Source organism: Equus caballus, chromosome 31 (genome assembly GCF_041296265.1).
Source record: "Equus caballus isolate H_3958 breed thoroughbred chromosome 31, TB-T2T, whole genome shotgun sequence".
NCBI classification, from domain to species: Eukaryota; Metazoa; Chordata; class Mammalia; order Perissodactyla; family Equidae; genus Equus; species Equus caballus.
The window spans coordinates 17,287,687-17,303,997 of record NC_091714.1 but is presented as its reverse complement, the minus strand read 5'-3'; the positions used below and the strand labels follow the sequence as shown (position 1 = coordinate 17,303,997).

General features: G+C 39.3%; 1 protein-coding gene across 2 annotated transcripts in view; it reads right to left on the bottom strand.

The window, feature by feature from the left end:
* Positions 1–2,434, bottom strand: part of PPIL4 (peptidylprolyl isomerase like 4) — a 35,173-nt gene extending 32,739 nt beyond the window's left edge. For both annotated transcript variants that reach the window (XR_011434487.1, XM_001915626.5), the window contains exon 1: positions 2,267–2,434. Coding sequence is in view for 1 of the 2 variants with exons in the window: in XM_001915626.5 (XP_001915661.2) it covers positions 2,267–2,336 (70 nt within the window). In the remaining variant the exon portion in view is untranslated. The remainder of the gene's footprint in view (positions 1–2,266) is intronic.
* Between the last annotated feature and the right edge of the window lie 13,877 nt (positions 2,435–16,311).

Here is a 16,311-nt window from a genome sequence, read left to right as displayed (position 1 = left end):
ATTAGGGAAATATGAAGGATACTAAGGAATTATTGCTAATTTTTTCAGATGTGATAATGATTTGTGGGGTATTTTTAAGTATCTTTTAGAGACACAAACTGAAGTAAGTGCAGAGTAAATAAATCCCAGATAAGGGATTTATTACAAAAAATCCAGCAGAGGCAGGGGTATAACTGAAACAAATCGGTTAAGTGTTGACAACTGTTAAATGAAGCTGGTCATCAGCACATGAGGGTTCATTTACATGATTCTTTCTACTTCTGTATAGGTTTCAAGTTTTCTATAATAAAAAGTAAAAAAAAAAGGGAAGAAAAATAAGGAAGAGAGAGAGGAAAGAAGGAAGGAAAATAAGTCTGATAAGCAGTTATGCATGTAAATAGATATCCACTCACAGGCTTACAAATATACACAAACAAGGTGGACTTCTGTTTTCAGTGTTCCAAACTCTCTTTGCAGAAACGCTGCTTGCCCATTCTGTCTGTGTTAATCAGGCGGCATAACCCTACCTCCCGTTTAGTTCCTCACAGCTCTGGAGACAGAGGCCCACTCATTTGCCAGGTGCTGCTCCACTGTGGAGACAGTGTCAAATCCAAGAGATGCAAAATACAATTCCTTATATCATCTTTTGAATCTGTAGATGCCGCCAACCTTAAAGCCAAGCTTACCCCAGTAACATGAGGCAATCAATTATTTTCTTGGTTTAAGCCAGTTCGAGTTGAGTTTCACTTGCACAAGGAGTCCTAATACAATGCATATATATGCTTTAGTCAATACAGTAAGCCCTTAGTGTGAGCCCTCAGAGTGGATCCATTGCACGAGGTGCTCAGGATACAGAGATAATTAAGGCACAGTCCCTGTTCTATTGGAGTTTACATTCTGGAGAGGAAACAAGACTTGCAAATAACTCCAGGACAATAACAAAGTATGTGTGTGTGATTTATAAAAAGACATGAAACAGAGCAGAAGAAACATATCTAACTCTGCTTAGGGAGGAAAGGAGAGCTTCAGGGAGGAGGTCGTGCTTATCTGAGTTTGAATAGTTAAGCAGGAAGTCTGCAGAAGGACAACAGTGGAGAGAAATGTGGGGCAGAGGCAACAGTATGAGAAAGGTATGGATGTAAGTGTCTGGGGTGGGGTGTAGCTGAGTATGGAAGAAAGTGTACTCTGGCAGGAGGCACTCACGGTATGGTATTGTAATTTGTTTCATCCTTTTTGGCAGACTCTGCATTCCACGGGAGGAGGACCCTGATCATAACTAATCTCTCCTGGCCTCCTGTTTCTCCCTACTCTGATACATTCTCCACACTATTGCCTATTATTCCTAAAACAGGTGTGCCATGCCTCAATCTGCTTTTCAAACCTTCAAAGACCCTGGTCATCAGTAGGGCACACAAGACTACTCACCATCTGACCCAACCTATATAACGTATACGACCAGACTCGCAGTCTGCCATTCCAAGTCACATCCCATTCCGTCAAGCCACGCCGAACTTCTTGCTGTTTCCAGAAAATTCCAAGCAAGCTGTTAAGTAAACACTTATTCCCGCTCATCTTTGAAAGAGCTAGCTCGTGTTCCACATTCTTCGCTTGCTTCCCTTCTCCCCGGCCCCAACCAGGAAGAATTACTCCCTCCTCTGGTTTCCATGGCAACTTACACACTCTTCTAACACAACACTCGAAAAGTGAAACGGGTTCCCGCGTTTGTTTCTCCCAATGGAAAATCAGACTCTCAAAGGCAAGACGCCTATCAGGGCCTGGCACCGAGTCTTGATTGCATAGCAGGCGATCGATGAGTGTTTGCCAGAGCTCGGTGCACGCCGCCAGACAGCCCCTCCTCCATCCAGGCGGGATGCCCACCTCGCTGCTCCAAGCACATCCTCCCTGCTTTCATCACGTCTTACTGATTACACACCAAGGAATACTAGTTGTGGTCCTCCCAGGAGTAAAGTGCAACAAGCAAGAAAAGCTACGGGAATTGTATATTCAACCTGCATCGCTCACACACTCACACACTCACACACACACACACACAGAGTCATTTAATGACAACAAGCACCCGCCACCCGAACGGCCAGCAGCAGATACCGGAGAAGGGCTGCTCCTCGCAAAAACTTTTCTAACCAAGGCCCGCGAATAAAACAGCCAGGTCGCGGGCACCGGCAGCCCCGAGCTGGAAGCGGTCGACGCCGGCGACTGGGCAGCGAAAGGGAGAGCGGGGAAGGGAGATGGCGGCCTCGGCAAGAGGCAAGAGGGGCCCGGGGCTCACCGCGCGGCCGCTCCTCCGTGTACAGGTCGATGACGACGTCGCCCAAAGTGGTCTCCAACAGGACCGCCATGGCGCCTGCTCCTCCCCCGCAACCAGCGCCGGGCTGACAGGCGCAGCTCCTAGACGTCGACGCCACGCGTCACGCTCGGCGCGACGCCTTTTTACATCATCCCTCCTGCGACACCGCCCTCTTCCGGGTTGCTTCGGCGGGCCGCCCTGGTTGGCGCCACGGCCCGCCCCGCTGTTGTGGGAGGTCGGGCGCGGCCCTTTTGAAAAATCCTCCTCCGCCCTGGGCGATGGCGCGGAAGCCTAGCGCTCGTTAGGGCTTCTGTAAAGCGTTTGGTCTCCATCTCGAGCACGGAGAGGCCCTGTCTTTTTTTACTTTTTATTGAGTTTAATTTATTGAGGTCACGTTGGTTTATAACGTTATATAAATTTCAGGTGTATATCATTTTATTTTGACTTCCGCATCGACTGCATCATTTTCGCCACCAGAAGCCTAGTTGGGATCCTTCACCATACATATGTGCCTCCTTACTCCTTCCGCCCCTTCCCCTCTGTAACCAACAATCTGTTCTCCTATCTTATGTGCTTATCTTACACGTGTGAGTGAAGTCATGAAGTGCTTATCTTTCTCCCTGACTTATTTCGCTTAGCATAATACCCTCAAGCACAATCCATGCTGTCGCAAATGGCAAGATTTCATCTTTTTTTCAATAGTTGAGTAGTAGTCCATTGTGTATATACCACACCTTCTTTATCCATTCATCAGCTGGGGGCACTTGGGTTGCTTCAGTCCGGCTATTGCGAATAATGCTGCAATGAACGTAGGGATGCATAAACCTCTTTGAATCATTGATTTCATATTCTCTGGTTAAATATCCAGTAGTGGGATAGCTGGATTGTATGGTATTTCTATTTTCAATTTTTTGAGAAATCTCCATACTGTTTTCCATAGTGGCTGCACCAGTTTGCATTCCCACCAGCAGTGAATGAGTGTTTCCTTTTCCCCACAATGTCTCCAATGTTTGTTATTTTTTTCTTGGTGATTATAGCCATTCTAACAGGTGTAAGGTGATAGTTTAGTGTAGTTTTTGATTTGCATTTCCTTGATGATTAGTGATGTAGGACATCTTTTCTTGTGCCTGTTGGCCATCTATATATCTTCTTTGGACAAATGTTCATATCATCTGCCCATTTTTGATCAGGTTGTTTGGTTTTTTGATATTAAGTTGTACAAGTTCTTTATATACTTTGGAAATTAACCCCTTGTCGGATATATGATTTGCAAATATTTCCTCCCCGTTGGCGGGTTATTTTTTCATTTTGTTCATGGTAACCTTTGCCTTGCAGAAGCTCTTTAGTTTGATGTAGTCCCATTTGTTTATTTTTTCCTTTGTTTCCCATGCCTGAGTAGACATGGTATTCAAAAAGATGCTGCTAAGACCGATGTCAAAGAGTGTACTGCCTATATTTTCTTCTGGTAGTTTTATGGTTTCAGGTCTTACATTCAAGTCTTTAATCCATTTTTAGTTAATTTTTGTGTATGGTTAAGATAAGGGTCTACTTTCATTCTTTTGCATGTAACTGTCCAGTTTTCCCAACACCATTTATTGAAGAGATTTTCCTTTCTCCATTGTATGTTCTCAGCTCCTTTGTCAAAGATTAGCTGTCCATAGATGCATGGTTTTATTTCTGTGCTTTCAATTCTGTATCATTGAACTGTGTGTCTGTTTTTGTGCCAATATCATATTGTTTTGATTACCATAGCTTTGTGGTATATTTTGAAGTCAGGGATTGTGATGCCTCCAGCTTTGTTCTGTTTTTCTCAGGATTGCTTTAGCTTTTCAGGGTTTTTTGCTGTTCCATATGAATTTTAGGATTCTTTGTTCTAGTTCCGTAAAGAATGTCACTGGGATTTTGATTGATATTGCATTGAATGTGTAGATTGCTTTAAGTAATATGAACATTTTAATTATGTTCATTCTTCCAATCCATGTGCATGGAATATCTTTCCATTTCTTTATGTCTTCTTCAGTTTCTTTCAATAATATCTTATAGTTTTCATTGTATAGGTCTTTCACCTCCTTGGTTAAATTTATTCCTAGATATTTTATTCTTTTTGTTGTGATGGTAAATGGGATTGTACTCTTGAGTTCTCTTTCTGCTACTTTGTTGTTAGCGTATAGAAATGGAACTGATTTTTCTAAGTTGATTTTGTACCTTGCAACTTTGCTATAGTTGGCTATTTCTAATAGTTTTTTGGTGGATTCTTTAGGGTTTTCTATATATAGGATTATGTCATCTGCAAAGAGCAAAAGTTCCATTTCTTCCTTTCCAATTTGGATACTTTTTATTTCTTTTTCTTGCCTAATTGCTCTGACTAAAACCTCTATGTTGAATAGGAGTGGCAAGAGTGAGCACCCTTGTCTTGTTCCTGTTCTCAGAGGAATGGCTTTCAACTTTTCACCACTGAATATAATGTTGGCTGTGGGTTTGTCATATATGGCCTTTATTATGTTGAGGTACTTTCCTTCTATACCCATTTTATTGAGAGTTTTATCATAAATGGATTTTGGATCACGTCAAATGCTTTCTCTGCATCTGTTAAGATGATCATGTGGTTTTTATTCTTCATTTTTTTAATGTGGTATATCACATTGATCGACTTGAGGATATTGAATCATCCCTGCGTCCCTGGTATAAGTCCCACTTAATCATGGTGTATGATCCTTCTAACATATTGCTGTATTCGGTTTGCCAATATTTTGTTGAGGATTTTTGTATGTGTTCATCAGCAATATTGGCCTGTAATTTTCCTTCCTTGTGTTGTCCTTTTGTGGTTTTAATATCAGTTTGATGTTGGCCTCATGGAATGAGTTAGGAAGCATTCCATCTTCTTGAATTTTGTGGAATACTTTGAGAAGGATAGGTATTAAATCTTCTTTGAATGTTTGGTAAAATTCTCTAGAGAAGCAATCTGGTCCTGGACTTTCGTTTTTTCGTAAGTTTTTGATTACTCTTTTAATCTCTTGTGATTGGTCTATTCACATTCTCTACTTCTTGATTCACTTTTGGGAAGTTATATGAGTCTAATAATTTATCCATTTCTTCTAGGTTTTCCAATTTGTGGGCATATAGTCTTTCATAATTTTCTCTTATAATCTTTTGTATTTCTGTGGTATCCATTCTAATTTCCCCTCTTTGATTTCTGATTTTATTTATTTGCGCCTTCTCTCTTTTTTTCTTAGTGAGTTTGGCTAAGAGTTTGTCAATGTTGTTTATCTTCCCAAAGGACCAGCTCTTAGTTCCATTGATGCTTTCTACCGGTTTTTTTTTTTTTTTATTATGTCTATTGCATTTATTTCTGCTCTAATTTTTATTATTTCCCTCCTTCTGCTGACTTTGGGCCTTGTTTGTTCTTATTTTTCCAGTTCTGTTAGGTGTCGTTTGACTACTTATTTGAGATTTTTCTTGTTTGTTGAAGTGGGCCTCTATTGCTATGAATTTCCCTCTTAGAACCACTTTTGCTGCATCCTGTACGAGTTGGTATGATGTATTTTTATTTTCATTTGTCTCCAGGTATTTTTTGATTTCTTTACTGACCCAATGGTTGTTCAGTAGCATGTTCCTTAGTCTCCATATATTTGTCACTTTCCCAGCTTTTCTCTTGTAGTTGATTTCTAGTTTCATAGCATTGTGTTTGGAAATGATGTTTGATATGATTTCAGTCTTCTTAAATTTATTGAGGCTTGCCTTGTTTCCCAACATATGGTCTATGAGAATGTTCCATGTGCACCTGAGAAGAATGTGTACTCTGCTGTTTGGGGATAGAATGTTCCACATTTATCTATTAAGTCCATCTGATCAAGCGTTTCATTTAAGTCCACCATTTCCTTCTTGACTTTCTGTCTGGATGATCTATCATTGATGTAAGTTGGGTGCTGAGGTCCCCTACTATTATTGTGTTGCTGTTAATTTCTCCTTTTAGATCTGTTAATAGTTGCTTTGTGTACTTTGGTGCTCCTGTGTTAGGTGCATATATATTAAGTGTTATGCCCTCTTGTTGGAATGTCCCTTTTATCCTTATATACTGCCCCTCTATGTCTCTCATTGCCTTTTTTATCTTGAAGTCTGCTTTGTCTGATATAAGGATGGTGACGCCTACTTTCTTTTGCTTGCCTTTGCTTGGAGTATCATCTTCCATCCCTTCACTCTGAGCCTGTGTTTGTCTTTTAAAGCTGAAAAGTGTTTCCTGGAGGTAGCATATTGTTGGATCTTGTTTTCTAATCCATCCAACTACTCTGTGTCTTTTGATTGGAGAATTCAATCCATATTTACATTTAGAGTGATTATTGATATATTAGGACTTAATACTTCCATTTTATCTCTTGCTTTCCGGTTGTTCTATATTTCCCTTGTTTCTCCTCCCAGGTTTTTCCAACTGCCATTTCAGTTTGGTGACTTTCTATCATGGTTTTCTCATTATTTATCATTTGTGTCTCTCTCCTGATTCTTCGTTTAGTGGTTACTGTGAGGTGTGTATAAAAGACCTCCTAGATGAGATAGTCCATTTTCTGATAGCCTCTTTATCTCCTTAGCCTAAGTAGTTTCCATCCCTTTCCTCTTCCCCTTCTAAGTTACTGTTCTGTTTTGTGTTGCGAGTTTGTGATTAAAATCAAGTGTTGATAGTTATTTTTGATGCTTTCCTTCCCTTTATCTTTTATGTTATTATTGTTTGCTAACCTGTTCTGATAGAGAGCTGCAATTTTCTGATTTTTGTCTGTCTATTTATCCCCTTGCTTAATGCTTTGTAAACGTTTGCCTTTTTGTTTCAGGTGTGAGGGCATCCTTGATCATTTCTTGTAAGGGAGGTCTAGTGGCGATGAACTCCTTTAGCTTTTGTTTATCTGGGAAACCTTTTATTTCTCCACCGTATCTGAAGGATAATTTTGCTGGATAGAGTATTCTTGGCTGAAGGTTTTTGTCTTTCAGTATTTTGAATATATCATTCTAATCTCTCCTAGCCTGTAAGGTTTCTGCTGATAAATCCACTGAAAGCCTGATAGGGGTTCCTTTGTGGATTCTTCTCTTCTGCCTTGCTGCCCTTAATATTTTTTCCTTGTCATTGACTTTTGCCAGTTTTAGTATTATATGCCTTGGAGAAGGTCTTTTTGCATTGATGTAATTAGGAGTTCTATCGTTTCATATACTTATAAGTCCAATTCTTTCCCCAGATTTGGGAAGTTCTCAGGTATTTTTTCTTTAAACAAGCTTTCTGCTCCTTTCTCCCTCTCTTCTTCCTCTTGAATACCTATAATCCTTATGTTGCATTTCCTAATCAAGTCAGATATTTCTTGAAGTGTTTCTTCATTTTTTAAAAATCTTAGTTCTCTCTCCTCCTCCTCCTGAAGCATTTCTCTATTTTTGTCTTCTAAATTACTAATTCTGTCCTTCATAATGTTGGCTGTTTTTTAAGGTTTCTGGATTGTTTTTTTATCTCATTCATTGTGTCCTTCATCTCTAGAATTTCTCTGGGTTTTTTTAGAGTTTCAATCTCTTTGGTAAAGAATTCCTTCTGCTCGTTAATTTTATTCCTGATTTCATTGAACAGTCTTTCTCAGTTTTCTTGTAATTCATTGATTTTCTTTATGACAACTATTTTGAATTCTCTGTCATTTAGATTGTAAATTTCTGTGAGTTCAGGATTGGTTTCTGGAGACTTGTCATTTTCCTTCTGCTCTGGAGTGTTAATGTAGTTCATCATGTTGTTTGAAGAAGTGATCCTTTGCTGGCGCATGGTGGTAGTATCAGGTCACAGATTCCACCTGCTACCTCTGGTGGTCATGGAGGGGCTGTGTTTTCTGAACCCGCCCTGTATGCTGAAAGTTGTGCTGATAGGTCTCATCTGTGTTTGTTTATTGGCTGCAGCCGCCAGGTGGGTCACACATGCACATGCATGTGCTCTGGTGCAGAACCGCTGTCTTGGCCAGGGACTGGCAGATCTGGTGCCCCAGTACCCCCACCTTCAGATGTATGGTTGCATGGATCACTCAGACATCCTATTGTGCTTTGTAGGGAATCCTCTGTTGGTTAATGAATGTCCATTTGGTTGTAGCTTAGGGGAAGAGACTAAGGGAATAGCTCACTTTGCCAAGATCCTGACATCACTCTCATTTTTATTTTTCTTTGTACACCTTTTCTCCATAGTACTGACAATAATAATAATAATTAATAATAGTAATGTTTCACATATTGAGGTGTACAGGGAAGCCATTCTGGTTTACATCTGATTTGGCCTAAAACTTGTTTCTCCCTAGGGCAGCCTGACTTATAGCCTGCCAAACATGCATTGTCCATCTGCTTCAAAATTTTCCCAAAGCAAGGAATGCACTCTTTAAAGACAGGAATGTGATGTTTCCCTTTCTCTGATGCTGATACCAGTACTTCTTTGAAGATAAGCTTTTCTTACTAGAGAACCAAAGTCAAGTGGACCGGCTGTATATGTGCTAAACTGCAGCAAAACATCTCCTTGTGACTTTGGGGGAAAAAATGTCTTCCCGTCATGCTTGATGTATGTTCTTTGTTCTGAAATGGTATATGACCATGCTATAAACCACACTTCTCCGGAGTGCTTTCATCCCTGTAGAAGAGAGTGCTTCCAGACTAGTCCTCACATTAGGCTCAATAAATATCACTCTATCTTTCTTATCTATAGATTGGTTATTGATTATTTGCATTGACAGTACCTTTTGCCATCTAACATGCTACTTGTGAATTAATTTGTTTACATTCATATATTGTTACTAAAATGTAAGCTCCAGAATGATAGCCAATTTTGCTTGTTTTGTTTACTGCTGTATCCATAGTACCTCTAAGAGCCTGCCACATAATAGATGAATGAATATTTGTTGAATGAATGAAAAGAGTATTGGCAATTAATTAAATAAATGCAAATTAAAACAACAATGAAATTCTTGCTCAGAATGTAAAATGGTACAGCCACTTTGGAAGACATTTTGGCAGTCTCTTACAAAGTTAAACATAATCTTCCATAACTTCTAGCAATTGCACTTCTAACTATTTACCCAAATAAGTTGAAAACTTATGTCCACACAAAAACCTGCACACAAATGTTTATAGCAGCTTTATTCATACTTGTCAAAACTTGGATGCAACCAAGATATTTTTTCATAGCTGAATGAATAAACAAACTGGCACATCCATACAATGGAATATTATTTAACAATCAAGAGGAATGAGATATCAAGCCATGAAAAGACATGGTGGAACTTTAAATACATTTTGCTGAGTGAAAGAAGCCAGTCTGAAAAGGCTACACACTGTATGAATCCAACTGTATGACATTCTGAAATGGGCAAACTATGTAGACAGTAAAAAGGTCAGTGGTTGCCAACAGTTTTGGGGGGGATGGGGGAGGAATGAATAGGTGGAACACAGACATTTAGGGCAGTGAAACTATTCTGTATGTTACTACAATGGTGAATACATGATATTATGCATTTGCCAAATCCATAGAACGAAGAGTTAATGTAAACCAGGGACTTTAGCTAATAATAGTGTATCAATATTGGTTCATCAATTGTAATAAAGAGACCAACTCAACATGTTAATAACAGGGGAAACTGGGGGATGGTGGAGAGGATATATAGCAACTTTCTGTACTTGCTGCCCAATGTTTCTGTCAATCCAAAACTGCTCTAAAAAAGTGTATTAAAAAAAAGATTTACCATTTTTTACCTTTCACTTAAGCGACTCAGAAGATGAAGAGTCCTAAATCTTAAATTTTATATATGTAGCACCTAACATAGTCTATGGTTTTATGGTTACATTTTCCACAATTATTCCTAAATATTGAGTCCCCTGAGATGGTAACCATTCACTCCTATCCAACCCCACTCATAAAAATGTCAACCTTATTATAGCAGACACTTTAAAATAGAAGAAGTTTCATGTATTCCTGATTTCCAAAACCTGTTGCATTGCTGCATAATACTGAATGATGTTTTACCAAGATATCTGTGATGGTTAATTTTATGTGTCAACTTGACTGGCTAAGGGATGCCCAGATAACTGGTAAAACATTATTTCGAGTGTATCTGTGAAGATGTTTCTGGAAGAGATTAGCATTTGAATCACTAGACTGTGTAAGAAGATGGCCCTCACCATTGCAGATGGGCATCCTCCCATCCCTTGAGGCTCTGAATTAAACAAAAGACAGAAGAAGCGCAAATTCAATCTCTGCTTGAGCTAGGACATCCGTCTCCTTCTGCCTTTGGACACTAGCATTCCTGGTCCTTGGGCTTTCAAACTCAGACTGAGACTTGGACTACCAGCCTTCAGACTGGACTGACTTATTCTGAATTATACCACAGACTTTCCTGGTTCTCCAGCTTGCAGATATATATAGATTAGATAGATAGATGATAGATAGATGGATAGATAGATAGATAGACAGATATAATCTCCTATTGGTTCTGTTTCTCTGGCTTTTTTCAATCACATCCAAACTTTTATAAGGACATCATTTCCAAGAAACAATATAACTTTTAAGTCTTTATGTCAAAATTGAAGAATGCATCTCTTGTTGAGGATCACGCAGGAAATAAGGCAACCCAGAAACGCCATTCGATGAGTTATAAAGATAAAATTACTAACATGAAATAGCTTGTAAATAAGATAACTACAGGAATGTAGGAAACAGTTGTCAAGAACTGTGAAAGGTCTGAGATTTTGCCCTACTTTCAAACTAACAAGTTAGCTTGCCACAGTTTCATGGATGCTGGTAGAAGATATGAGACTCCTGAGTCAGAGACAAAGGATAATTTATTACTCACAGGATAGAAAGCTGCATGAGTACCAGCATATTTGCATCAGTTCCATTGTCCCAAAGTCCCACAGGGTCCAGATGACACCTGCACATTCAGTGGGTTACATTATAGAAGAAATCCCGAGCTTAGGGAACTTGAATCTTTTATATTGGGCATAAACATGCCTGTCCTTTGCTCTGGAGAGAGATCACTATTTCTTGCTTGATGTATGTGTGTGTGTGTGCATGTGTGTGTGTGTGTGTGTGTGTGTGTGTATAAAATCTCCTTGGAAAGACAGTCAGTACCTTGCTCACAAGATGTACAGAAACATTAGAAATTTCAGAGAATTATCTCCCAAAGTAATTTTTCAGAATCTAAAGAAATTACTTTTTTAAAGGATCTTTGAAAACTGAAACACTAGTTCAACCTAAATGCTTGATGCTCTGTATAGAACTCATCTAATCTTTTCCCAGTATGACCTTAATATTAAGACTAGAGGGCCGGCCTGGTTGCACAGTGGTTAAGTTCACATGCTCTGCTTTGGTGGCCTGGGGTTCACTGGTTTGGATCCTGGGTGCGGACCCGCATACATCTCATCAAGCCATGCTGTGGCAGCACTCCACATAGAACTACAACTATGATATACAACTATGTACTGGGGCTTTGGGTAGGAAAAAAAAAGGGGGAGATTGGCAACAGATGTTAGCTCAGGGGCAATTTTCCTCACCAAAAAAAATAAAATAAATAAAAAAGACTAGAGCTAGCATTACAGGGTAATACTTGGTAAAATTCTGTGTATGCATAAAAGAAATATTACAGATCCAAGGAGAAAAAGAGAGGATATGGAAAAATCAAATAATTTTTAAAGATGAATTTGGTCTATTCAAAAAGAATTGGAAATTGACATAATAAATATGAAGAACGATTTCACATATGAAGTGATTCACCAATGACTACATACTATATTGCCAGATTGTTTTGAAGAACTGTGTGGATTGTGCGGATATCTTAAGCCCAAGATAGAATATCTTATTCATTATTCTGTGTGTAACTTACAGTATCTTTAAATTATGTTATACTGAATGCAGTCATGGACTGCATAATGGCGTTTCAGTCAATAACAGACCGTGTATACGACAGTGGTCCCATAAGATTAGCACCATATAGCCTAGCTGTGTAGTAGGCTCTACCATCTGGACTTGTGTAAGTACCCCCTGTGAAGTTTGTACCATGGGATGAAATCTAATGACATATCACTCAGAACGTATTCCCCCAATTAAGCGACACATGGCTGTATATGTGTACATGTGTGTGTATATACACTGAAATATCATTAAATATGACATATTCTACCTTCATAGGAAAAATATTTCACAACGATTATACAGTTTATCCTTGTCAGTATATTACTACACTTTAAGTTTCTAATGCTATAAATATTGAAGTGGTATGTATAGTAGTTACTACAGAATATAGTATATCCTTCCCAACTATACTAAATGTAAATACTAAATTAGATTTAGTCTGGAGGACAAGATCAGTACGTTTTTATTGATTTCCAGATATGAACATTGTCACTGCAGGCCCTCCACGACCAGTTCAACTGAACCCATCTTATCAACAGACTAATTATGAAGTTGTCTTTCAGAAAATTTGCAAAGTCACATGCCCAGAAGAAGAAATCTTGACCTAAAATGACCTTGGAACCAAAGATTCTCCTCCACGTGGAAACAAAGGACTGAGAGATGACTGGAACTTAAAAAGTCAGACTCTTATCAGAAGCGAGGGGTCCATCGCTCAGGAAGATCCTGTGTTAAATTCCTTCCCCACCTTGCCGTAAGTGTCTGAAACCTTACCATAAAAGTTTAGAACCTCATCATAACTGTTTAGAACCTTACCATAAATGCTTGAAGCCCACCAATCAAAACCTGTCCCACCAGCATTTGCACGTGCCAGCCTGTTCTTCCTAACCTCTTAAATTTTGCCCCAAATCCTGAACTGGGGAGACAGATCTCAGCCACACGCCCCCGTCTCCCTGCAGATTGGTATTGCAGAATAAAGCCAATCTCTTTTCCCAAACGTTGATGCCGTAATTAATTTGCTTGTCTATGTGCCTTGGGCAAAAGAACCCAATTTTGTGCATTAACACTTCCACACGGAGGCCTCTTCCATTATTAAAAAGTCTTGAAAGGTCAAAGAAGACAAATGAAAATGGGATCTTACCACAAAATATCACCTACTTATCTGCATTACTGACTATGGAATCATCCCTAATAGACTCTCAGAATGACTTCTACCTCCACCATTTACTCCTTCTTGCAGTATTTGTCACAGATGCCCTATGTTTTGAAATCTGATAATATCTCACGCATAGGATGCTTATTTTAATCTTCCACTTTCAGAATTTTTATGAGAGTGCCAATAAACACTAATTTACCACGTGCTTTTTAACATCCTTGGGTGCAGATGTCTCTGCACACTCTCAGGTTGTTGGAACCAGTTAGCCGGGAGAGCAAGGAGCAGGGACTGCCTCTTGGCCCGGAAGCCTCTCTGATCCAGTTCTGGTGGAGAAGGAGGCAAAGGCCTCCCACTTTCTCGTTTCTCCATTTCTCTCAGCTCAGCTCATGTTTTTAGAAAGTCAATGACTGGAATGTTTTGTAATAATCTCTAGAAACATATAAAAACAAACTAAATTAAATTATGACTTTTACCTTCTTTAAACTTTCATTATGAATAAACAGAATGTGTTAATTCAGGATGCCAGGGTTCATAACCCTGGCTCCATCACTTAGTGTCCTGTAACTCAGGGCAAAAAGCATAATCTCTATAAATCTTTATTTTGTATATAAAAAATGGGTTCATAAGTGGCCAGCCTGGTGGCATAATGGTTAAGTTCTCACACTCTACTTCAGCAGCCCAGGGTTCACGGGTTCAGATCCTGGGCATGGACCTACACAATGCTCATCAAGCCATGCTGTGGCAGCATCCCACATACCAAATACAGGAAGATTGGCACAGATGTCAGCCCAGCGACAATCTTCCTCAAGCAAAAAGAGGAAGATTGAAACAGATGTTAGCTGAGGGCCAATCTTCCTCACCAAAAAAAAAAAAAAAAGGGTTCATAAATAATAATCATGTCATTAGGTTGTTGTGAGTTTGAAATAATATATATCGAGCATTTAACACCATAAATGCTGGCTGCTACAAAGATGGTATTTCTATGTTAGTTGGTCTTCATACCAGAAGCATTGCTCATTATCAAAAGTATAATGAAATTAATTTCTAAATACACAAATGAGAAGGATACAGTAAAAGCAGTTTTAAAATATCTTAGAAGAAAAGTAAGGCAAAATTTGTGAACAACTCTGGAATTGTAAAAGGGATATTTTTCTTTCTTGCTCTCCCTTTTGTTATCTCTTGGTGGTCTTCAAGAAAGTTTAAAAATGTGTAATTGAGTAACTCTGGAAAATAATCCAGCAGATTGTTTTGCAACAGAAGTGTAGTGACTCACTTTCCCAGAAATTGGAAACAGATCCAGATTACATCCCAGATTGCCCCTTGGTGTCAAGCCAGCTTTTGAATTATAGAAAAGGAAGAATTCAAGTTTCGATTGTGAGAATGATGAAAACAATAATGAAATCTGTCGCTGAAAAAGCAAATAGATCGAAGTTTGGAGTAACAGAGTGCTATTTGGTGTGAGAATAAAGATGTATTTTTATACATATCATATACTTTGTTTTCAAGCTATTAAGTTTTTCTAGACTATCTTCTGCCATATGAAAGATTATCTTGAAGGAGCATAAAGCACGTGATGTACACAGTGTTCTGTAATGTACACTGGCTTTCTATAGGTAAATTGAGCTCTTTTGGATGGTTTTCATGATCAAAGAAATCAAGTTGACATGAATGGACTCAAAAGAACATCAAGGTTCAGACTGTATTAACACTGATGGATTTATTTGCCAAGATAATTCTGGTTTTTGTTTTACAGATTAAGGTGAAGACTGAGTATATCAAGCTGAGTCTGTTGGGAAATACCTCATTTTACCCAACTACTTTTTCATATAAATGTACTTCGGAACCCTACACGTACATTATTAATTCAAATTACACGGATCCACATGTGATGTGTTCTGACCTCCAGGTGCGTTTTTGATCCCAGCAGTCTGAAACAGAGTGACAGAGGCCAGTGGTTGCAGATGGCACCCCGTGAGTGAGACTTCATTGCAGAAACCACTTGAAAGTTCATAATGACGTCGGGTATCTCACACCAGGCAAGGAGTTAGTTCAAAAATTTTGTAGTCTACCTACAAAGATTTTGGCCAAAGATTTTGTAGTTTACTCCAGCTAAAAAAGCACGCATAGGGAGAGAGGTTGATAAAAAAGAGAGGCTAAGAGAGAAAATGAGATGTGTCCTTTTTAATGTCAAAAGTTTTGTTTTAAAGAAAGACTGTTTCTTATCCTGACTGAATGGCAACGTCTCAAGGATCCTCTCAATCAATATGCAATTCTGTTAACCTGAAATGCCTGAATTTCTTGGCACTCTCTGCTTTAGAGGGTTTCATAATATTTTTTTAAGTCGGAAAGGGGGAAGAAAGTCTATCAACTTCATTTTGTAGATTAAGAAACTGCCTCGAAAGGCCCCGAGCTCCCCGCGGACTGCCTTGCATTTGACGAGGTTCCCACGCCGCCTCCAGCGAGCCGCCGCAGGTTGAACGTTTGATGCGCGGTCGATCCTCAACCTTGACATAAATCAATCACTTGGGGAACTTTAAAAACTACCAGGGCCCCAGCCACAGCCCAGACTAATTAAATCCGAAACTCAGATGCCCTGGAAGACCCCAGAATCAGTAACTTTTAAAACTGCCCAGACAATTCCCATGTTGCAGCCAAGGGTGAGAACCACCGATTTAACAAAACTTCCCCTCTAAACGTGATATATCTTATTTCTAACGTATAATAGAGTTCTGATATATTACCACTAGTTTCATTTTATACTTATATGTAAAGGTATACGCACAGAGAGACAGCTATGTGCATATACAGTACATACTAATTTAAAAATAATAGCAATGAAAACGTTCACCCTTCCTCAGGTGGGGGAACTCCCCCACCGAATCCAGAGCGCCGGGCTAATGACGAAATCGGAGCGTCCCCGGCTTGACCCCGCCCCTCAGCGTTACGCGGCGGCGCGCGTGCGCAGTCCGCTCTGCT